Source organism: Bicyclus anynana, chromosome 26, assembly GCF_947172395.1.
Source record: "Bicyclus anynana chromosome 26, ilBicAnyn1.1, whole genome shotgun sequence".
Lineage (NCBI taxonomy): Eukaryota > Metazoa > Arthropoda > Insecta > Lepidoptera > Nymphalidae > Bicyclus > Bicyclus anynana.
Window position 1 is genome coordinate 596520 of NC_069108.1, and position 25814 is coordinate 622333.

The 25814-nt window shown below is 40.1% G+C and overlaps 1 protein-coding gene across 1 annotated transcript; it reads right to left on the reverse strand.

Annotated features, from left to right (window-relative positions):
* Nucleotides 1-25811, reverse strand: LOC112045694 (uncharacterized). Its single transcript, XM_052889457.1, has 21 exons — nt 25488-25811; nt 24810-24904; nt 23481-23616; nt 22473-22630; nt 20510-20698; nt 17903-18046; nt 16910-17098; nt 15377-15553; nt 13678-13800; nt 11884-12091; nt 11174-11286; nt 10196-10283; nt 7473-7603; nt 6327-6453; nt 5342-5735; nt 4408-4555; nt 3552-3701; nt 2534-2762; nt 1753-1919; nt 550-734; nt 1-202 (listed from the first exon to the last, which is right to left on the reverse strand). Exons 1-21 carry the CDS (start codon nt 25669-25671, stop codon nt 16-18), a joined length of 3522 nt encoding a protein of 1173 aa, XP_052745417.1. The 5' UTR covers nt 25672-25811; the 3' UTR covers nt 1-15.
* Nucleotides 25812-25814: the final 3 nt, after the last annotated feature.

Sequence of the window (25814 nt, forward strand, 5' to 3'; positions counted from 1 at the left end):
GGAAGCTGTGCACCATCAGTTCACAGAGGACGGCTCACCCGCGGCTACAGTGACGACGGTGTCGAGCAGCGTGTCCGCAGTGTCGCCGGTGTACGCGCTGTCCGCGAGCGCGTCGAGCAGTGTCTGGAAGGCGCTCGCCGACAGCCCCGTCAGCTCGTCCAGCCGCGCGGGCAGGTGCGGGCAGAGCGTCTTCGCCAACAAGCTGTGCACCATCAATTCATTTAACCAATTATTAGAGTAATAAGGTCCACAATTGCTGGCAATATTAGTTTATACATCCTAACTTAACATCAGTAATTCCACAACATGCAAGAGATATAAAGGGATAGCGTATTGGTGCCAGGGACGGGGAGAGAAGGGGTCGTTTAGTAACGGTCAGTCCCAGAATGGGGAGAGTGCACACAATGAGACAGGGATGACGAGACAATAACTTATAGGGAATAAAGAAGGCAGCCAGGGAAACACGCGAATAGACAGCAGCGGGCTCGTTCTCCCACGATTCGGCTCATAGAGGACGTCAATAGAATGAACCCGAATGTCAAAGTATACCTGTACTTTACATCGTTGGGCAGCACGTCCAGCATCACGATCTTGTGCTGGAGGCTCGTGTGGGGCGAGGCGATGGCGTCCAGCGCCCAGCGCGCGGCGCGGCTGTGCACTGGCGCGGGCCGCAGCGCCGACAGTGCACTGAGCTTCTGCTCCGTCGTGCTGTGCTGAGCAAACTCCGGCCACAGCTGGAACACGAAACCACGAGCTTGCCAGTGAATCGGTGTGTATGTTACGAGTTACTTCGTATAAGATTTGTGTTCTCATTAATCATCATCACATCAGCCGATGGAGTCCACTGCAGGACATAGGCCTTTTGTAGGGACTTCCAAACATCACGATACTGAGCCGCCTGCAGCCAGCGAATGTCTGCGACTCGCTTGATGTCGTCAGTCCACCTGGTGGGGGGTCAGCCAACACTGCGCTTACTAGTGCGGGGTCGCCATTCCAGCACTTTGGGAGCCCAACGTCCATCGACTCTTCGAACTATGTGCCCCGTCCATTGCCACTTCAGGTTCATAACATCATTAATAAATAATTATATTATTATAAAAAATAGGTAATTGTACAAAGTTGTCAGTTATTGTATGCAATAATGTTTTCTAGTGTAATTGGTCAAAAATTGTATGGTGTCGACATGGAAAACACCTTTAAACCTACGCCCAAGGTCACAAGTCCTGGGACCTGCTCGAGATGTTTCCTCTAGAAGAGTACCATCATCGTATAGTACAACATTCTAGTCGCTGCAACTCGCCACGTTTTACATGACAATTCGTTCATTTATTATGACCGTTGACAATCAAATGGTGAAGTGGGTAGTTTCTGACGGTCGTATCTGCATGGCAATGTCAAATACTTACAGAATCATTTCGCAAAAAACATTTGGGTAACCCTTTATCGATGTCACAAGTACTTTACCGGTACAACAGACCGGTAAACGAGTTTCGAAGCGAAGCAAATTAACATCGGAGTGAAACAATCAATTAAGTGTGACATTGATTGCCCTGGCTACAATTTGGGAAACCGATTTACCTGCGTTTAAAAATGTACATTAGTCACTCATATTAGGGAATGTCTTGAAGTCTCATCAGAGGCTTTAGGTGGCTCATTTTGAATCCTGGAATCCTTGAAACAATTGGTAACATGAGTGAGATTTGAAAGACATCAGCAGCGAAGGTGTCAGGGCCAGGAATCCAGCAGACTCACCGCATCAACGAAGCCCAGCACGCGCTCCCTGCAGTCGGTGCTGGCGGCGCAGCTCAGCACGTCGCGCAGCAGGGCGGAGCACCCGCGCGCCAGCACGTAGGGCTCCGCCGTCAGCCGCGGGAACACGGCCGGCATGAACGTGCGGAGGAACTGATGCCCGGCGTCCCCTGCGATGGATCACTTTAGTTCTCAGGACTTCTCACTGATGATTGGGAGGGCAGTGTGATGTTCGGACTTTTCAAACGTGCCTTTCATAGCGACCATCAAAAACATGTTTTTCTTTATAAGTTATCCCTTGACTACAATCTCACCTGATGGTAAGTGACGGTGCAATCTAAGATGGAAGCGGACCAACTTGTTAAGAGGAGGATGAAAATCCACACCCCTTTCGGTTTCTACACGACATCGTACCCGTATTTCCTTTGATTTTATACCACAAACCAATAATTTCTAACATTCTTGGTATGTTTTTTACCAAAATGATAATATAACTATTAATAATAATATACTTTGCTGTGTTTTACGCGAAAAGCCGACAAATCCAAGCAACGTCACCCAGATCAGTCAAAATATCTTTCTGTACGTACGTCTCGAGAGATATTGAGTACACACTTTTCAATTAAATTTCAAGGTCATATCAAAGAATGCTGTGAATATGAATAAATCAAACTTTCACCATTAAAAGAAGGGTCTATACCAAGTGGAAAACAACGTCAAATGAGGGTTTTACTCATATCAATTACATGCCAATTCACGCGAATTTTTCGTCCCAAAAAAATACCTTTATTAATGATAGCCAATATTTCGTCATCGCTCAAGTAGTCAAAGGCCACCGCCAGCATGTCCATCAGGTAGGCCGTCTGCTGCGGCAAGCTCCTCCCAACGTTGGCCACGTCCAGCCGCCCGACGCACTCGGCCCAGCACTTCACAGCGACGACTGGGAGAGCGTCGCGCCGCTTGCACTCGAGGAGCATGACCCGCATGGCGCGGACGCAGTCCTCGTGTTCTGCCTTAATGATAATAATCAATCAAACTTTTAGCTATGAAAAAATAGTTTTAAGAGTAAGGTTTCTAAAATGCTTATGGATAAATGTTTCTATAACTTATATGGGTATTTAAAATACAATTTTCAACAATTTTCAATAATATTCTTTAAGTTATGACAATTATTCTGACATATTTAATGTACATAATTTGAACATATTATTGGTAATAAATATTTGACATTGCACTAAATTTAACTTATGTTTATGATTTTGACAGTATACATTTGGCTTTATTATTATTTTATTTTATCAGTCACAGTAATTTTGAATTAGATTTGCATTGGTCATAAAATCATGAAATGTCAAATTGTATAAGCTATTACGTTTTCTCTTTTTGTTTGAATAAAAATTAAGATTAGGTATAGATACATAGTCTATTTAAATTTTTCATACACCAAATCATTATTGGTAGAAAGTATCAGGGTCTTAATTATTCATAAGCTATCTTTGTAAACCTGCTTTCTAATGAATAAATAAATTATTATTATTATGACATAAGGATGGAATTTGATGCAGACAAATGTGCGGTGATCAGTAGAGCGAGGAAGGACAGTGAGCTCCGAGAATATAGTTTTTTCAGAAATTGTCATTCTCGATCATTCCGTGAAGGCGAGACCTATAAATACCTGGGAAGGACCCAGAAAAGTCCATTATTTCCGCGGGAAATGTCAAAAACTTAATTCCACGCGGACAAAGTCGCGGGCGTCCGCTAGTTAGTTTAAAAAAAAATAGTTATAGTGATAAATGGTGTACCTTAAAGTCGTATCGCTCGATACTTCTTGTGATATCGTCTATGGGCTGATGTCTGAACCAAACTGATATTGTGTCATCAGAGAGGAATTTTGTCAATTTCTCTCCATATTCTATAATATTTTGTATTGTTATTTCCGAATCCTCTATACGCTGGAATTATATATAAAAAATAATGTATTACCATTTCAGTTAGTTAATAATAATAATAATCTACAATCATTATATAACTAAAACTTGAAATTAATTGTATTTTATTGCTTTTATAAGCAATGATTTAAAATAAAAAGAAATGTGGTAACTTGAAAGTGATAACTTAAGCCTGCTGCCGTATGCGTAAAAGAAAGGGAAGCCAGACAAAGTGGTTCCGTAACGCGTTACGTTACGAAGCGGTTTACCTCAAGAAGTTATTAGTTCAAAAACGTAAATCGGTTGACCATCCAAGTCAAACATTTGATATGTCGCTTATTGCAACTATGCGTTCTTGAGCTCTTTGAGATTGAAATATTCCAAAAGAATACAATTATTTCAAAAAATTCTTTTAAATTTAAAGGACAATAGCCTATTCCCAAACAAATTTTTGCTGACATTTTTTTCAAGCGTCTATGAATGAAAAAAATATAAAATGATAGATAATTATTTGCTTAACAATTTATTCTTAAGGCTTAGACCTGGTTTTAAATTGCTATATGTAGTTCAAATTGGTTAAGCTGTTCAAAGTTATGATAGAGTTACAGTCCTAAAAACACACAAATACAGACAAAAACCATCGTAAAAATAGTTAGAATAGCTTCCTACCCTTAAAACTATATATAATTGGTCTGAGTGTCCAACACATAATAAAAACAAACAAACATACACAACGCTGTCCAGCCTGCTGGATGACATCAGAATACGTGTTATAAAAATCCAACTTTATATGCAGAAAATCTTTTTTATACTCATCACGACAATCTGTATTGAGAATTTTTTCCAGCAAGTTATCAAACAAAACAGCTTTCTTGACCCTGTAATAAATTAAATAAACATTATTTTTTTTTAAAGAATATTTTTCATATATTTTAAACTAGTAGTAGTTCCTGAGATTAGCGCGTTCAATCAAACAAACAAACGAACTCTTCAGCTTTATAATATTAGTACAAATATGATCAATATTCCCAGCCATTCCCCTTTAACTAGTCGGGAATACATTCATCCCCACAGGACAATAGACCAACAGGGCGGGGATCGAACCACCACCCCTCGGTAATGAGTGCGACCGCTATTTAATATAATTCATTTTATTTATTTACTTTTTATTATATGTTAAAAAGTACACATTATTACTCGTATGCGAACTAGGATTCGAAGATTAGGAATTAAACACCTGGTGACTCGTATAAGACTTCCAAACGTAAGCAAGTCGTAGTCCAAAATCGTAGCCGAGTTCACTATAGTTCACTTGTATCGCTTGTGTCACTTAATGTTCACTTCACTCCGTTTCGAAGTTAACTGCACGAGTATTTTTTTCTTGTTGAGTAAGTGCATTTTGTATTACCTACTTTTTAATTTAAGTCTCGTATCAGTCCATCCGTTTGGGATTTTTATTAATATTATAAAGAGGTAAAGTTTGTGGTATTGTAGGGGGTAATCTCTGGATCTACTGAATCGAATTTAAAAAATGCTTTTACCACTAGAAAGCCTCATTATTTGTGAGTCTCATAGGCCATATTTTATCCCAATACTCACAGGAACGGGAACTACGCGGGGCGTCGACTATTTTTTTATGTAGATGTATTTAATAAATAAATTACCTCTCTGCTCCAAACACCTCAGTTACCCCCATGAAAAGTGTCAAATTGACATTTCCATCACATTCCTTGACTACATCGAGTATGAAGTCGAGAATCTCATCTGTTTCAGAACTGAGTCGAATTTCCAGTAACCGTTTCACAAATTCGACTACGACCGCACATTTCTTGACGTCATTCTTAGTCGAGTCGAGTGTTTTGATGACGTCACGCGGCAAATCGTCAACTTGGTTACACTTGTCGAGATACAAGTCGGCAGCCATTTTGATGACGTCACAGCTCGCTTCGACTCTAATCATCTTGTCTATGATTGTGTGCAAGTATTGGTGGCTTAACGCGTTGTTTTCTTTCATTTGGTTCAGTATAAATATTGCTATGTCGCTGGATTGATACATTGCTGTAAAGTAAGTTAAATAAAAATATTTTTAACAAAAACTCAGCCAAGTGCTAGTCCGATTCGCGGACACAGGGTTCCGTACAATATCATTTGTAATAACAGAAAAAAAGTCATGTTTGTTGTACGGGAGCCTCTTAAATATTTATTTTACTCTGTTTTTTCAGACATACATCATTTGTGAAAATGTCAACTGCCTAACTATCACGATTCAATAAATACAGCCTGCTAACAGATACAAATGGACAAACCGTGGAGGCTCAATAATAGGGTCCCGTTTTATCCTATGAATACGGAACCTTGAAAAAAAAGGTAAACCATTTTCGAAATTAGTTTATTTCAAATACAATTAGTTTACAAGCACTTTTTAAACATCAAGTACACATGCAGCTTCACATTTTGTAAAACGGTTCAGTAGTTACTGAGACTATTCGTAACAAATAAACAAAACTCAAATCTTCATAAAATAGGTTCCGAACCCATTCAGAGCCTTTAGTCATGAGCTGATCCTTGCAACGCAGCACGATCCACACTGGGACGCGGCTGCTCGCAGCGCGCGCTAAATTAGGTTAAATAACAAAAAAAAGTACTTACAATCATTTTCATTTTGTAGGAAACACTCCAAAATATTTTCCAAAATCTGTCCGTCTTTCCTCAGTAACACTTCTGTGGCATCCAGAAGTATTTTCCGCGATCGAGTCGACTTCTCTAGGACCGCGTACTGAAATTATAAAATTTCCTATTCAAAACCACGACCAACTAGCCGACATCACGCGTTTTCATCCGCGTAGTAGTCCCGTGGGAATACAGGGATAAAATGTAGTGTTACTCCCTGATAATGTAGCTTGCTATTGATGAAAGAATTTTTAAAATCGTTTCAATATATCCAGAGATTACCCTCTACAAACTAACAAATATAACCTCTTTATTATATTAGTACAGACCACAGAATAAAGATGAAACCCATAAAAAAAAACAAACGTCACGCGTCAAACGCACACAATATTTTAAAGACCTATCCAACGACATCTCACACTATGGGTACAGAGTGAGTCTTAAAAAGCAACGTACTGTAGCCGGTGAAACCCATTAAAAAAACAAACGTCACGTGTCAATGACATCCGCATATACAAACTTTTTTCATAATTTGATTTTAAAGTTTAACACTAACAACAATTACGTAAATTAATATAATAATCAAAAATTAATGAAAAATTAAAAAATATTCCATCTTATTTCTTTAGTTTTTGTGAACAGTTTTTAAAATATTTACAAACATAAGACGCCATTTTTCTTAAATAATTTTATATTTGAACTTTATATTTGGATCGGCTACGACACCGTCACGTTCCATGCGCTCTATCTACCTATTATTGTTTAATCTGTGAAACAGACTAGGGGATGCCCGCTACGTCGTCAGCGCGAAATTCAGTTTTCCAAAAATCCCGTGAGAACCATAAATTTTCCGGGACAAAAAGTAGCTAATATGTTACTCAATAACCTCGTTTATCTCTTAGCGTAAATCTCGTTTCAATCGGTTCAGCCGTTCCAGAGACACACAGACAAAAACATATTTCAAAAAAGCTTGACTGCGTGTAAATAACTGCACTTGAAAAAACAATTCTTTTGAAACTTTACTTCACTTCACTTTACTAAGTACTGATTAGGTGTATTCTGGGATATGGGAGAGACTTTCATGCAAAACGGATCTTACATTTGTATGTATTCAAACAGACTGACCTTAAACAAATCGACGGCGCAGCTCGCGTCGCAGAGCGAGACGGCTGTGCTGCTCGCGCCGCAGTGCGACAGGGACAGCAGTACGCGTATCAACGCCGTCTGCAGGATGTGACGCTCTCTGGTCTTTGACACTGCGAATATAACAGATGCGATATATTGTTTCAAGTTCTTCGATTATAGGTGGCGGTATTAACAGGGCAGTTGATGACTTTAGCTCAGTTGTTTGTTAGGCAGCGTAGATACCGTCACGCTGCCAGTCGCAATTTAGTGTAATAACGTTTTTTGTTGTAATTATTGCTTATCATAAATTTGTTTAGTGTGGGCATGGATATAAAGGGATTCCTTAAACGTACATAAACGCACAAATAACAAAGATATTAGTAATTTTGTTTGACCGCCCATACAAATGTAACGATCATTATGACCTACGACGTCATTAACTCGTACCATTTTGTATGGGGCGTTTTTCAGGGACCCGCGGCAGCGCCGCAAATCTGACCCTTTAAATCCCTGTAGCTCCGAAAGTAATGATCGCAGATACACTGTATCTTTTACAAAATTGCTTTACTATTAGCATACTCTTAATTTGTATACAATTTAAAAAAACTGTCATCATCCGTATTACAGGTTGAGTAAACAATAACCACAGACTATAGACACCTTATCACTGGCTACCACTATACCATAGACGTGTATTTTTGTTATATTCTAACCATCGCTCGCCTATCAAAAAGAGGATGCACAATCAGCGACCAAAAAACGTCCCCACTCAATGAGTGTCAAATACAACTTCTTAGCACTCAATTCAAGTAATCGCATTTGTAAATTCAACCTTAAACTCAATACTTAAGGTTGAATTTGCTCTGAATTTGGGATTTTATTGAATATTGGATACTAGCGGACGCCCGCGACTTCGTCCGCGTAAATTTCGATGTCAACTTTACTACTACCCCTACCCTACCCTACCACTACCCCAACCCTGCCCTACCCAACCCCTACCCTACCTTACCCTATCCCCACCCTACCCCTACTCTATCCCTACCTTACCTACACCCTACCCCCATCCTACCCCTACCCTCCCCGTACCCTATCCCTTTCCTACCCCTATCCCACCCGTACCCCTATCTCACGCCTATCCTACCCCTACCCTACCACTTCCCTATCCTACCCGTACCTCTACCCTACCACTACCCTACCTCTGCCCCTACCCTACCACTACCCTAAACCCGGCCCTAAACCTACCCTACCCCTACACTACCTACTCCTACGCTTCCCTACCGGTACCCTACCCTACCCTGTAACTTCTCTATCTTACTCCTACCCTTAGCAAAATCGGTTCAGTCCATCGAGAGTGGTGGTATGACCAAGAGAAATAGAGACTTCTATGCTAATAATATAAAGAGGTAAAGTTCGTGTGGTTGTAGGAGGTAATCTCTGGATCTACTGGACCGATTTGGAAAATTGTTTTACCAATAGAAAGCTACGTTATTTGCGAGTGTCATAGTGTTACGAGGGCCTACGAGTTCCATCTAACAAACTATAAATATACTAAACTATCTATATGTTATTATAAACATTGTCTGTTATTTGCTGATAATTATTCTTCAATGTCATGATTACAGTTTTTCGTTTATAAGATACTGATTTGACTAAACCTAAAGATTCTATCTTTAGCTTTATTATTTAAACTCAGATTAAAGTAAACTATTTACATTTTATAATTAATTTAAATATTATAATGATATTAATTTCATAATGTTAGACTAAGCCGTAAAACTGTATAATTAAAAAGTAGTTGTAAGATACAGAAACCATTTTGAATTGTAAAACTGTTTGAGTCATAGTCGGTAATTATTTTGTCGTCTGGTAGTCAGTCGAGCGCGATATTTCTTGGTGATAATACAGTTTGTTGGAATTATACGAAGATTTTCATTGCTGAATACACATTCCTGACGTCACGCTGCCCGTCTCAGTAATAATAGGCTATGTTTGATCCCCATATTCACACGGGAACGGGAACTACGTAAATGAAAGCGCCGGGCGTCATATAGCGGAATTTCTGCGTCTTTTAGAAATTTTGTATTATCTCCGAAACTATTTAAGTAATTAACATACTGTAAAGGGCAAATCTTATCTCCAGAATATCCTTGTGATTATTAAATAATTTATTTTAATAAGGATTAAAGTTTAGTTGTATAAATAATGACGTAAACCTAAGTATATAAAATTAATAATTTTTAAAACACAAAAGGTACTATATCTGCTAATATATAGAAGATAGATATATGGTGTCGCGGACTTTTTTGTAGAACTTTTAAAGATACATAAAGCCTCCATACATTAATTTCAATTTTACACAATAGTTAAGGCAGCGCATGCGAATAAGTCTGTTTAAGAGGAGTTCAGTCCGACCTGTATGACAAAAACTGTGATAACTCGGCTAATATATATGATACCAATATAAAATATATAGCCTATAGCACTCCTCGATAATGTAGAATTCTACTGGTGAAAGAATTTTTAAAATCGGACCAGTATTTCCGAAGATTACCCCATTTAAAAAATGTGACAAACTTACAAACTTTACCTCTTTATAATATTAGTATAGATATGTAAACTGTCAAAGCAAAATTAGCCAGTTTTTAAGTCAAATTTCTACATGATTGTGCGTCTTTTTATTATAAGAGGTCAATGATTCTAACATAAATAAATAAGATACTTACAATTAGCAGTGATAACTCTTAGAAGCATGTTCAAAGCGTCGAGGTCTTCCCGTTGTATGGCAGCGTACAGAACTGCTTGTAAATTCAGCTGAAAACATAATCTCTACTCAATCACTGCTGAGCACGAGTCTCCTCTCAGAATGGCTAATTAGTCCTCCACGCTGGCGCAATGCGGATCGGCAGACTTCACACACGCAGAGAATTGAGAAAACTCAAGTATGCCGGTTTCCTCACGATGTTTTCCTTCACCGTTTGAGACACGTGATATATAATTACTTAAAATGCATACAACTGAAAAGATGGAGGTGCATGCCCCGGACCGGATTCGAACCTACGCCCTCCGAATCGAAGGCAGAGGTCATTTATCTATCACGTCGCCTCTACTCGGTACTACAGTTTAACCCCCGACGCAAAAAGAGAGGTGTTATAAGTTTGACATGTCTGTCTGTCTGTGGCGTCATAGTTCTCGAGCGGATGAAAAAATTTCATTTTAGTTTATTTTATTTAAGCAGACTAAGAAATAATTACAAAAATAAGAAAACAAATGTCGAACAAAGGTTATGATTCACAACATTTGTCAGGACAACTTAATTAACACATCTAACTGTAACCAAAATAAGACCCTAGAAGGGCAGAGAATGACCTTGAGTGGAGTTATGCACTTGTGAACGTTGTGTGTAGGGTTAAGTGATCCTCGTCAAGTCGACTAACACTCCCCTTTTCCACTCAAGTCACTCTCCCAAGTAACCCATAAAGAATTACACGTGAGAATATTGATGGTTGTAGCGGGTAATATCTGAATTTACTAAATCGATTTTGAAAATTCTTTTGCTAATAGAAAACCACGTTATTTGTGAGTGTCACATGCTATATTTTATTTCCCTATTCTCATTGGAACGGGAATTACGCGGGTAAAACCGTGGGCTAGTGTATGTTAAAATACAATCTTTTCTGCATTTAAATGAATAAATATCTTACCTTAATGGTACCGTCATTATGAGGTATATCCAATACTAGAGAGTTTTGTAAATTATAAATAAGCATTCTGTCACTTTCTGCACTTGGCTCCGCTAATTCTTGTCCGTGTTTACCTGAAAACGACAATTTTTATTTGTTTACTAGCGGACGCCCGCGACTTCGTCCACGTGGAATTCAGTCTTTCACAAATCCCGCGTGAACCAAGAATTTTTCCAAAATGAAATGTAGCCTATGTGTTAGTCTAGAGTACAATCAATTTCCATTCTAAATTTCAGCCAAATCGCTTCAGTAGTTAATGAGTAACAAACATCCAAACATACACACATCCATACAAGCTTTCGCCTTTATAATATTACTAGTAGACGCCGCGCGGTTTCACCGGGGATAAAATATAGCCTATAGCCTTCCTCGATAAATGGTCTATCCAACACTGAAAAAAATATTGAGATTAGCGCGTTCAATCAAACAAACAAACTAACTCTTCAGCTTTATAATATTAGGATAGATTTATAATATTAAAACGTACAAAGTGACAGTGACACTGGTGTATATAACTTTGGAAATATAGACTTTGACAGTTGTCTGTGGACGCATCACAAAAATTATAAAAGAAATTTTGTATCCGTATGGAGAATGAAATATTAATGTAGAAGATCATCAAGTTGTTTTCTGTAATAACAAACATATAATAAAACAAGAAACCAACTTACCTAAAAACATAACAATGTCCCGATGCAGTATCCTTTCAAATTTACTCTTCTTCCCCACAAACTGGGTCAGTTTCTCCAGCTTCACCACAATCTTGCGTACGCGCTCACTGTCTGACTCGTCGAGAGAATCGTCTGACAAAAGTGTATCCAACTGTTGCACGGCCCTGCTCAGGAGGGCCGGCTCTGTTTCGTTATTGGAGAATATTATCTGTGAACAATTACATGACAAAAGTGTATCCAACTGTTGCACGCCCCTGCTCAGGAGGGCCGGCTCTGTTTCGTTATTGGAGAATATTATCTGTGAACAATTACATGACAAAAGTGTATCCAACTGTTGCACGCCCCTGCTCAGGAGGGCCGGCTCTGTTTCGTTATTGGAGAATATTATCTGTGAACAATTACATGACAAAAGTGTATCCAACTGTTGCACGCCCCTGCTCAGGAGGGCCGGCTCTGTTTCGTTATTGGAGAATATTATCTGTGAACAATTACATGACAAAAGTGTATCCAACTGTTGCACGCCCCTGCTCAGGAGGGCCGGCTCTGTTTCGTTATTGGAGAATATTATCTGTGAACAATTACATGACAAAAGTGTATCCAACTGTTGCACGCCCCTGCTCAGGAGGGCCGGCTCTGTTTCGTTATTGGAGAATATTATCTGTGAACAATTACATGACAAAAGTGTATCCAACTGTTGCACGCCCCTGCTCAGGAGGGCCGGCTCTGTTTCGTTATTTGAGAATATTATCTGTGAACAATTACATGACAAAAGTGTATCCAACTGTTGCACGCCCCTGCTCAGGAGGGCCGGCTCTGTTTCGTTATTGGAGAATATTATCTGTGAACAATTACATGACAAAAGTGTATCCAACTGTTACACGCCCCTGCTCAGGAGGGCCGGCTCTATTTCGTTATTGGAGAATATTATCTGTGAACAATTACATGACAAAAGTGTATCCAACTGTTGCACGCCCCTGCTCAGGAGGGCCGGCTCTGTTTCGTTATTTGAGAATATTATCTGTGAACAATTACATGACAAAAGTGTATCCAACTGTTGCACGCCCCTGCTCAGTAGGGCCGGCTCTGTTTCGTTATTTGAGAATATTATCTGTGAACAATTACATGACAAAAGTGTTTTGTACCACTTTAGTACTATTTGGATACTTATATATTTGGGTTTGAGTAAGGTATGTCGTGTCCCGGGTAGCGGTTATGGGTGATAAATAATAGTAGGCTCCACTGATAAAACACTTATATTGACTATCAGTTACAACGGTTAGGTAACGACTGGCGACAAACCGCCCGTATTGACTTCGTCATAATTACGAAAATGCTTAAGTAGCATTTTCATTTACAATCTATGTGTGTGTGACCACCACAAGTGTATCCAACTGTTGCACGCCCCTGTGGCATGAGCAGGGCATATAATTCGAAGAGTTATCGCCGCGTTTCAACGACGCCAACGCATTTCAATTTACACGTTTTCAATAAATGATTATTATGGAGTGAGTCTGTTATACGTATAGCCAAGCCATTGCACTTTTAGCTACTTGGTTGGGAGTCAACACGAACGGAGAAGGGGAGTATTAGTTAACTGTAAAAGACGTCTTTAACCCTGCTACTAGCGGTTGCTAGTCCGTGATTTCGCTCGTGCTTGACTCCTTGAGTTAGTGACTTGAGTATTGACTGTCATTTTGTTACAAGCGTTCAAGTCAAAGTATTTTGGAGACGATCTATACAAGAGACGTGTGTCCAGCAGTGGATGTCCATCAGTTGATGATGATGGTACCTCACCTCGAGCGCTGTGAGCAGGTCGCGCGGCGGACACTTGTCAGCAAGGGTGTCCGGCGCACACAGCAGCGCTTCGGAGAACTTCAGAAGCATTGCTTCATCGGCGCACGTATGCAGCGGCAAGTCCTGCAACGTACGATTTCATTTATATTGACTAGTAGAAAGATTGTGATCATCCTACTTCCTACTAATATTATAAACGCGAAAATTGTATGGATGTTTGTTATTCTTTAACGCAGCTACTATTGAAGCGATTTGGCTGAAATTTGGAATAGAAATAGATTTTACTCTAGATAATACATGGGCTACTTTACATCCTGGAAAAATCCATGGTTCCCGCGGGATTTGTGAAAAACTGAGTTCCACGCGGACGAAATCGCGGGCGTCTGCTATAAGACGTAGTTATTATTATGAAGGCTGATGTTTTTGCTAAAGTCTCCGAGGATCAGTATCCATGCAGCATAAAACATCTACGACGAGCATCATTCACTGCGCTTCGAACACTCGCAACTAGATTGTTGTGTTTCATTTTTGTAAAACTACCAAATAATCTACATTTATACAGCTTTACACATGCTTTAATCCATCGATATATATCGTTAGATGGGCCCCTCCATACTAAAGAACGCACAACTTTATGTCATTACTCAAAGACGTGCACGCACATTTTATCTTAGTACGCAACAAGCGCATGCTGTAAGTGGAAGTGGACTTGAAAAAATATTTACTGTTTTTTTTAATTTAAACCCTTAATTGTGCCTTCGTGTTCGTTTTGGAAGTGTAAAAACACAAGCCACGACATGAATAAAGAGTGATGACGTACTCAATGTGCGAAACCAATGACAATTCCGTGACGCTTTGAGGCCCATCTAACGATCTACGATCGATGTACTAATCAATATGATTAAATACCTACATAACTTTTCAAACCGACACAAGGCGCTGACCTCAACCACATTCTTTTTAAGACATATTATCTTAGTCACTAGTGACATATTTTATTTTATTAGAATATTTAAGGTTAAGGTTTAAGATAATATTTATTCTCATAAAAAGGCTTAACCGCTAACATGAGAACATAATTTTTAACTTAAATTAACTTATATTACTTCGCCATCATGTTTTTTGCTATTACTCACTCAATGCATTAGTTCAGTCATAATTATTTAAATTGCTGTGGATTACTTAATATGTAATCTGCTAGTTTAGTTTTAAATGCATTGAGTGAGTTTACATTTTTAATTGGTGTCGGTATTTTATTGTAAAATTTGGCTCCTTCAATTTATCATACGACATAATGATATATTATATATATTACTTTATTTTATGATATTTATAATTATTATATAATTTGTGTATTATGGTTTATGTATTAGTGTGTAGTTAGTTGTATGTATGTATAATGTACATTATTATTACGTACACACCACCTACAGTTATCTTAATAAGTTCCTAAGCCTAAGGTTGCCTGGAAGAGATCGCTACTAAACGATAAGGCCGCCTTTTGTATTCCACTTTTCTTATGTTTCTGTTTTCTTGTTTTCTTTTATTTATTGTGGTGTACAAATAAAGAGTATTAAATAAATAAAATAAATAAATCTTTGCCGACTACAGGGCACAGAGATTATGGTCAGGTATATTTAAAAGATATAGAAAATATTAAAAAAAACAATCAATCAAATAATTAAACAAAAGGCTGTACCTCATACACTACCCCCAAGTGCAAGCCGAGCAAGATGGCGGCGGGCGCCGCGATCGCGTGCGTGCGGGCGCGGCGCCGCAGCGCGCGCGCCATCAGCGGGCGCCGCACGCGCGCGGGATGCGCGCGCAGCACGTCCAGCACCAGCGCCAGCAGGCGAGCCAGCGCGTCGGACGACGACTGCACAACCAACAAATGGCTCCTGTTTACGTGCAGGGCACGAGATGGCGCCACTCACACTTTGGATCGCGCTATGACTTGGTTCATAGTAGGGTATATGAGGCAAGCCATTGGTTTGCCAAATTGTTGGTGTTCTCCATTATTAGTACCTACATTGTTTGTTTAAATAAACCCAACCCAACGAGATCAAGCCGGTGTTTCATTTGGCGTGACCCGCGGCCCCAGTTCAATAGTGCACGGTGGGTTTGGGTGCTTCGTTCCATACAGCTCCTCAACCGCACAGGGGAGAGTTATCATTAACCATTTGCTGCCCGTGAGTATTTAATCGGTGAGCCCGTCTGCGTTGAAGAAGCCGACAGTCAGGGAATGCGGTTTTAATCTACCGTTGGGAGCCATTTAATAATCTTTATATTCCTCTATCGCGATTTAGCGTTCCGGTACGATGCCGTGTAGAAACCGAAAAGGGTGTGGATTTTCATCCTCCTAACAAGTTAGCCCGCTTTCATCTTAGATTGCATCATAACTTACCATCAGGTGAGATTGTAGTCAAGGGCTAACTTGTAAAGAATAAAAAAAAAAAAATTCGCGCGGAGCATGATACTGTGCTCGCCTATTGCCCTTAGTTTACTTTATATTTTTTACATGTCACGTAACGGATACGATGGGCGACCGGTCGTCCATTTAGGAGTCAAATGAAAAGATTACGCGCTACTTAAACCTCTATTCGCTACTCTGTCATATGCCGCAAGTCACTCAAAGGAGTTAGGATACAGAGAGTTCAGTTACAAGACAAACCGCATAAATGAGTCATCAACCGCACCGGACAGCAGTCGGGGATCACTAAGATTACGTGCCACTTGAACCCTCAGACTAATTATTCTATAGGACCTGCCTCGCTAGACGTTACTTTTCTGCCAAAGTCTATGATCAACGATCAACGATCTAATGCGATTATAAAAACTATCTCTATAGAATCGATGTTAAATAGTTGTAATCGTGTTCGTCGCTTAAAGAGCTCCGTAAAAATACCTTTCTGTGTAATTGAATTGTGTAAAAAACGGGCAAAAACCTCTAGTTTAGTATAAGATATATACCAAATCTAAGCTCGTTTTCCTCAGAAAATGGCAGACAATTTTGTTCGTGACTATAAATGTGATACAGGTCCTTCTATAAATTGGTCTGAGCTTGAACCTCTAACGTTTATCGGTCACATCCCCCTCAAGTACGCCTAGCATGCCACCAACGTAAACAAAAACGGAATTAGATTAAGTCTCGGCGTACCTTCATTTTTGTAGCCAAAAAAAAATTGTAGTACGGTAAAAAACATGTTTTCAGTATAAGTGTGTACAAACAAACCTCGTCATCCACAAAGCTGTGCAGCACATCTGTGACGCAGTGCAGCACGTCATCGAGCACCAGGTCGCAGCACTCCGCCACCACTGCGTCCCTGCCGTCCTCGTCGTCGAACATATCGCGCCACAGCCGAAGCCACCCAGCGCCGGGGACCGCGCGGACTGATTCGGCGATCAGGAACTTTACTGTACACTGGAAAATGTATGCAGTGGCTTGCACAAGGTTCATAATTAAGGTAGACACTACAAACAGTGCCGGGAACTCAGACGGACTCGGCGATAAAAAAATACAATATATGGTTTTCTACCGATTTGCATAGTGCCTTTCGAAAACAAACTTTTATTATTTGTTCGTAAAATGAACTAAAAAGTTACTGGTTACTATCTAGTGTTATAGTACTCGTCAAGATGAACTAAACGAGCCCAAACTCGATGTGGTTGCATAGTTTAATTACGGAGTTCCTCTGGTCACCTTCCAGCTCCATCATCAGACCCTGGTTACCATATAGTATCAAAGTACTCATCGAGGCTAATTAAATGAGCCCAAACTCGATAGAGTTGTGTCGTTTAATTACGGAGTTCCTATGACCACCTTCCAGCTCCATCATCAGACCCTGGTGACCATATAGTATCAAAGAGCTCGTCGAGACTAATTAAATGAAACCAAACTCGATAGGGTTGTGTCGCTTAATTACGGAGTTCCTATTACCACCTTCCAACTCCATCATCAGACCCTGGTTACCATCTAGTATCAAAGTACTCGTCGAGGCTACTTAAATGAGCCCAAACTCGATAGGGTTGTGTCGTTTAATTAAAGAGTTCCTATGGCCACCTACCAGCTCCATCATCAGACCCTGGTTACCGTATACTATCAAAGTACTCGTCGAGGCTAATTAAATGAAACCAAACTCGATAGGGTTGTGTCGCTTAATTACGGAGTTCCTATGACCACCTTCCATTGGACCAACAAACAGCGAACGAACGCAGCAACACTTACAGATCTCAGCTCCGCATCGGCCCTCAACAGGGAGTGCACCACGACCTCCTTCCTCTTGTTGGCGGGGAAGCGCTCGTAACACAAGATGGCCGCCTGCAGCACGCACTCACTGAACGGCACCCTGGCGTGTATACACCAACATACCTGCAAGAATACTTACAGACTTAATTTTTTATACATTTACATGCTTGCTAAGATTTGGCAGACGTCCACCAGCCAGCTCTAAAGCTTTGCCGACGTGTGGACGCAACTTACAAGCAGGCGAAAGCGGACATGACCTTAAAATCAGGTGGTGAACTAATGGTCAGTTTGTTAGAAGAAGGTGCGAGAGGATAACCAGCAAAATCTATAATAATATTGTAAAGCTGAAGAGTTTGTTTGTTTGATTTAACGCGCTCTCTGGAACTACTGGTCCGATTTGAAAAATTCATTCAGTGTTAGATAGCCCATTTATCGAGAAAGGGTAAAGGCTATATATTATCCCCGTATTCCTAAGGGAACGGGAATCACGCGCGTGGTGTCAGCTAGTCTCTTTATAACTTACTTAAAGTCCTAAATCTCTGTACTGCAGTTCTATATTAGAACGGGTATCCGAAACTGCTAGGATCTTACCAAATTTGGCTAGCCAGGGAGATCAACACGAGCAGAAGAAGGAGAGTGTTATTTAACTGTCAAGGACTACTGTACTATTACTGAAAGAAAAGAGTACTTAAGAGGGATAAGAGAACACCAAAGATTTTATACCATGAGATATGTCACTAGCGAGTCTATTTTTTGCCGGCCTCCGTGGCGCAGTGGTATGCGCAGTGGATTTACAAGACGGTTCAATCGAGGTCCTGGGTTCGATCCCCGGCTGGGCAGATTGAGATTTTCTTAATTTGTCCAGGTCTGGCTGGTGTGAGGCTTCGGCCGTGGCTAGTTACCACCCTACCGGCAAAGACGTACCGCCAAGCGATTTAGCGTTCCGGTACGATGCCGTGTAGAAACCGAAAGGGGTGTGGATTTTCATCCTCCTCCTAACAAGTTAGCCCGCTTCCATCTTAGACTGCATCATCACTTACCATCAGGTGAGATTGTAGTCAAGGGCTAACTTGTAAAGAATAAAAAAAAAAAGTCGAAACTGATGCGGACAAAAGTGGTCAATTGTCTTATTTTCGTTTAGTCGCATTGTAAACAACGAAAGTTATATAAACAGATAATACCTAAATACTGTCTACAATTTTGAGTTGTGTATTCAGGAAGTGTACTTACATAAATATATAATGTAAATAAACACAAAATTGTGCATGTGTGCGCTAGTGGAATAGCTAAATTCTGATCACTATGTGCGGTGCTTTTGTTGCACGTTACATATCTCATATTAGAAATCTTTGGACGACACTCCACTATTCTATTGGCCCGTGCCGACGATAGGTGGCGCGGTTGTCTACGTGAAGAGTTTAGAAAGGCGTGACCGGACGGGAGTGATATAAAGAGCTCGCCGTACGGTCGAATTCAGTGTTCTTTTCATTTTATTTATTCTGTTTTCTTTTATATGATTGTGCTCCAAAAGAATAAACCACGGTTTGATTTTCTATGCTTTTGTATTCACTGCGAGCCCTGTGAGTAGAAATACTGAGTACTTTGAAGGAAAAAATACTTTCATAGACTATTGATCCTTAGGCATGTTTAGTGAGGGTCCACAATCACATCCTAGAGCGAAAAAGTAAATTAAAAATATGTATATACATACATATAATCATTTTAATTAATTTAATTAATTAATTAAATTTTAATGCGTAGGGAGGAAAGTCATATTACTAGAAAATGTTGAATCTTGAATGTGCAAGTGGAAGGACATAAGAGGAGAGGAAGACCAAAGAAGGGATGGTTGGATTGTGTGAAGAGGACATTACGTACTATTTAGATAAACAATATTAAACATAAATACTGTATTACTAAAGTAACAACTTAACAGATTCTAAACCAAAACGGTAGTATCCGTGTCAAAAATAATTGTGTGAGAACACAATGATATTTAATTTCAACTTAGAAAACTTTAATTTTGAAACCTATAGGTATTGGATAAGAATTCTTGAAGCGCGATATAAAATCATGCAGCGCCATCTGTTGGCAGCTTTGTGTTTCATTTGACATATCCGTGGGTATAAGACAGATTTAGGATATAAGATGAAAGACAATTCTTGAAGCGCGATATAAAATTATCCAGCGCCATCTGTTGGCAGCTTTGTGTTTCATTTAACACGACTTTCTTTTTACCCGACGGCAAGAAGGGTTGTGTTTTTTAAGCGTATCTTGTATGTATGAATGTATATTCTTTATTACCTCATACCTTCCAAACCACTGAACAGATTTACACAATTAAGATATCGTTAGATTTGTCTAAATAACCCAAGTGTTCATAGATAAGTGAAGTGAAACCAATAAAACGACTGTGAGACGTGATTTTTTTTTTCGTATAACAAGTTAGCCCGCCTCCATCTTAGACTGTAACATCACTTACCATCAGGTGAGATTGTAGTCAACGGCTAAATTGTGTGGAATAAAAAAAAAATCTCCGTAAGTCATTACTTATTCAGTCCAGCGTAAAACATCAAAGGCACTCACCGCCTCGCACGTGTCCCAGTCCACGTGCCCGCAGCGCACGCGGTGCTGCAGCGCGCGCACGTCCGCGTGCTCGGCGGCGTCAGTAGCGTCCGCGCCCGTGCCCGCCAGCGCACGCACGCGCAGCGCCGTGTACCGCTCGTAGAAGCGCGCCGAGCGCGTGCGCGGCGACACTTCCGAATCTAGGATTTTCTGGAACAAAGTTACAGAACGCACAGATTAAAAATAATAAGCAGACTGTAGTGTTCGTGTATATATACACCGGTAGTCTGACAAAGCAGCCAGTCTATCTCTGGCATCGAGAAGAGGCGGACGTGCGCTGCTGGCCAGTGTAGTGGTGAGACGGTGACATTAATGATGAGTTTACGTAACATTGTAAGGTAAAATAAGGAAATAAAATATGTTATGTTTTGGTCTTTAGTATTTTCTTTTCAGAACACACAGATTAAGGTATAATAGGTAGATGGAGCGCAGGGAACACGACGGTGTCGTAGTCACTCCAAATACAAAATTCAAAAACGAATATATTCTCGAGTAATATTTTTTGTCGATCCACTGTGGATGAATGGGGATGATGACTAGGTTTGAATATATTGATTTTTAAGATACATTCGGGTAAATAGGGTCAATGTTATCTCATTTATACATAAATAGCAAAGATTGTCTGGGTATTTGCAAAACAAATGAGATTATAATATTTCAAAATCTATTAAAAATATTTTATCGTAATTAGATGAAAATTCATACAGTTTTAGCTTTCTTAAATTAAATGTGACATTTTTTAATATATGAACTATAAAGATAAACGCACAAATAACAAAGATATTAGTAATTTTGTTTGAACGCACTTACAAATCTAACGATCGTCATTACCTGCGACGTCATTAGTTCGTACCATTTTGTACGGGGCGTCTTTCAGGGATCCGCGGCAGCGCCGCAAATTTGACTCTTTAAATCCCTGTAGCTCCGAAAGTAATGATCGCAGATACCCTGTTACTTTTACGAAATTGCTTTACTATTAGCATACTCTTAATTTATATACAATTTAAAAAACTGTCATCATCCCTATTGTGTGGTGGACAGTAATACCCACAAAAAAGAACCACAACACGAAGAGTCGCTTATGGAGTGACCTTTAACTAGAAACATTATCTGTTATGAAAAATTCAGTTTATAGTCAAGCAACTGATAGATGTAACTGAACACAAAAAAAAACAAATAGACCATTATGGTGGAAAGCCATTTTAGACGGTTAATCAAAAGTTCAAACATTGATTATTATTTATGTTATTGGAGATGTCGAAAATATAGCAACATTGATGGTATAACTAAGAGGTTATTTGACGACTTGGACTCAGTTGTTTGTTACGCAGCGTAGATACCGTCATGCTGCCAGTCGCGTTCGTAATTTTGTTTTGTAATTTTTTATAATATTTTATGTTTATGTATTGTTAATATACAGTATATATTATATGGCATATGTATCGTATTGTATATTATATATGTAGATATTTCATAGTATTTTGTACATATTTAACTATTATCTTATTTTATGTGCGAATGTTATTTCCTTTTATATATTACTTCTGTACACCCTAGCCTATATCTTTATAATTTTTATTATTAGTTTCTTCGTTAGGCTGCCTGGAAGAGATCGCTTTTAGCGATAAGGCCACCTATTGTGCATTTTTTTTTGTATTATTATTTTTGTTGTATTGTTTGTTAAGTATATTTTCATTTTTTTTTTTATTTCTTTCATTATGTTGTTGTTTAGTGAGCGCGTGGAGTATGTATCAGGCAGGGGAGGTGAGTGTTAATACATTCTAAAGGGATCCCTTAAACCTACTCTCAAGGTTACAAGTCCGGGAACGTGCTCGAGATGTTTCCTCTACCACAAAATGATGGTACAATCACTGTCGCTCGTCATAAAATCTCGTCTCCGTTGAGAAGCAGCCGCACTGATCACCTGGAACGCGTCAGGAGCGAGCGCTTCGCCCGCCGCGCCGTACAGCGCGAGGATGGCGGGCCGCGCGCCGCTGCGCCACGCGAGCGCCCGCACGCGCGCGTCGCCCGCCACGCGCTCGCGGAACAGACGCGCGTGCGCCGCCAGCAACTGCAGCGCCGCTGGAACAATGTTGAATGGGGGTGATGACTACGTTTGAATATATTGATTTTTATGATACAGTCTGGTTATTTACCAGATTGTATCATAAAAATCAATATCCAAAATAAAAACCTAGTCATGGTAGGTCAATGATAACTAATTTATACATAAAAATCACAGATTGTCTGAATATTTTTCAAAATAATTAAGATTATAAAATTTCAGAATCTAATAAAAATCTTTTTTAGATGAAAATTCATACAGTTTTAGCTTCCTTACATTAAATGTGACATTTTTTAATAAATGAATTATAAACATAAACGCACAAATAACAAAGATATTAGTAATTTTGTTTGAACGCACATACAAATCTAACGATCATTACATTACCTACGACGTCATTAGTTCGTGCCATTTTGTATGGAGCAGTTTTCAGGGATCCGCGGCAGCGCCGCAAATCTGACCCTTTAAATCCCTGTAGCTCCGAAAGTAATGATCGCAGATACCCTGTTACTTTTACAAAATCGCTTTACTATTAGCATACTCCTAGTTTACATACAATTTAAAAAACTGTCATCATTCCTGGAAATAGACGGATATAACGTCGCTCGATCTCATGTTGGCTCGTGCGGACACTAGCTGGCGCGACTTGTTTCCGTAAAGAGTAGGGAGTTAGAGAGGGGTAGCAATCGGTTGGCGGGAACGACTTGCGTTATAAGGTGCTCGTCACCTACACCCACACGTACACCTATTTAGACACGATCTGAAAGAGTAAACTCCATTCGTGCATCGGAGCTGACACACACGTTTTTTTTTAATTCTTCAAAGTTCAAAGTATAAATAAATGGTGGATCAAATGAAGGCAATTACCCGCCTCGCACTTGGGGTGGTCGAGGTGCGCCAGCAGCTGCTCGTACAGCACGTTCAGCTCGCGCGTGGGCAGCTCGGCGCCGAAGTGCGTGAGCAGGCCGCGCACGCCGTCCAATATGGCCTTCCGCACTGTCACCTGCAACATCATTTACCATTCCGACCGACCATTCCATTGTTAGTTAATTAGCCGGGAGCCAACTCCAGCAGAGAATGGGGAGTATTTTTTTACCGTCTTTAACCCTACTGGAATCGGTTGCAAGTCCGAGATCCGCTGGTGGCTGACTCCTTGCTATATGATAGTTAATCTTGGTTTACATCTGATAGTATTAGCGCTATACTTGATCAATATTAGTAAAGGGTAGAACTGTATTAGTAAGTTAAGCGGGCGTTCTGGTAATGATTGATAGTGTTACTTTGTGTATCTGCCATCCTTGACACGTAAAGCTTAGAACCTGCTCTGAGGCTACAGCTTCTCCGTTATCGAAATTGAAACTTAGTCATTCTCCGTTATCAGAAGTGGAATTTAGTCGCATCTCCGTCGTATACATATAATGATAATAATATCACACGAATGTGATAGTAAAAGGCTTGCTTGCGTTTCTATAAATAAAATATAATTTTTATTTACAGTATTAAGTTTACATTAAATAATTAAATTAAACTAAATCTTACCTATAAATAAAATATAAAAACAACATTCAAAGCCATTATTTACATTAACTCTTATTACTTTATATTTTAATAAAAATTTCAATATTTTGCTGTCAAGTCAATAATATGTCGAATATTTTAAATGTGACAATGTCATGAAAAAAAGTAAAATACCAAAAAGTAAAATACTAAAGAGGTTTTCTTTTTAAATACATATAGACTAGTTGACACCACGCGGCTTCACCTGCGTAGTTCTCGTTCCCGTAGGAATACAGGTATAAATAGCCTATAGCACCCGAGGATAGTATAGCTTCCCTACAGTGAAAGAATTTTTCAAATTGGTTTAGTAGTTTGAGATCCTATTTAATGTAAACAAACAAATAAATAAAATAAATATATGACGTTTTACGACTCTAACAGGGCTAACTTTTTAGGAGGATGAAATCCACATTCCTTTTGGTTTCTACACAACCCCGTTCCGGAATGGTACATTGCTTGAATGAAAATTAGCCACGGCACAAGCCTTCCTCCAGCCATATCTGGACCAATTAAAAATAGCGGCCCAGCCAGGGATCGAATCCAGGACCTCCGTCTAGTAAATCCACCATAGAGGCCGTCAAAACTAGCAAGCACTAGGCTAATTATGCAGCAGGCAAGTAGGCAGAGTCAATAGCTCACCGAGTATTTATTGGAGTCCAGCAGGTTGAGGAACACCCTCCATATCCTCGTGACTTCATCCTCAACAGCGCTGGGGTGGTGCTCGCATATCGTACCTGGAAAAAACAGCCACTTTGCATCAACATACAGATAAGAAATTAAATATCATCTATCTCAAACAGTGAAGGAAAAACATTGTCAGGAAATCTGCATACCGAAGAATTTACTGAATTCTCTACGAGTGAAGTCTGCCAATCCACATTGGGCCAGCGTAGTGGACAATTAGCCTAACCCCTCTCATTCTTAAAGGAGACGCGTGCTCAACAGTGAGCCGAAAATACATTGTTAATGATAATATAGAACTAAGTAACACTTGCAAAGATACCTAGAGCATAGCTTCTACTTCTACCCTTTCAAAAGCTTAGTTTTTACTGACCAAAGGTTGCCTGTCTATCTGCGTTCTATAAAATATATTTCGAAAAAGGAACTGTTCGATCTTGTGCCACCTTCGCCATTCTATTACAGGACTTCTAGGCATCGCAGAGATCTGCACCGCTATGTCATAGATATTCCTCGGACGTATATTAAGCATTAAATACATGAAATGCTCTTCCAGCTTCCATTTCCACACCAGCTACAATATGGGGAGTAGTGCAGCAGGCGCAGCTGCCACAGACACCCTGTATACATACTCGTTACCTATCAGAGTAGCCAATGGCGCCTTGCACGTGGCGGTCTCCTCGAGTGAGGCGACGTGCCGCCGCAGGCCGCGCGCGCCCGCCGCCGAGCGCCGCGCCACCGCCGCCAGGCAGCCCAACGCTGCTTGCTGCGCCAGCGGGCAGTAGTGCAGCAGGCGCAGCTGCCACAGACACCCTGTATACATACTCGTTACCTATCAGAGTAGCCAATGGCGCCTTGCACGTGGCGGTCTCCTCGAGTGAGGCGACGTGCCGCCGCAGGCCGCGCGCGCCCGCCGCCGAGCGCCGCGCCACCGCCGCCAGGCAGCCCAACGCTGCTTGCTGCGCC

What these genes read in the sequence shown, in the direction of transcription:
- LOC112045694 (XM_052889457.1), bottom strand. Translation starts at nt 25,671, where the DNA reads ATGTATACAGGGTGTCTGTGGCAGCTGCGCCTGCTGCACTACTGCCCG. An exon ending in ATTGGCTATCATTAATAAAG is followed by an intron (nt 1,920 to 2,533) that starts GTATTTTTTTGG and finishes GATCCATCGCAG; the next exon opens with GGGACGCCGGGCATCAGTTC. An exon ending in TGCTGGGCTTCGTTGATGCG is followed by an intron (nt 735 to 1,752) that starts GTGAGTCTGCTG and finishes TTCGTGTTCCAG; the next exon opens with CTGTGGCCGGAGTTTGCTCA.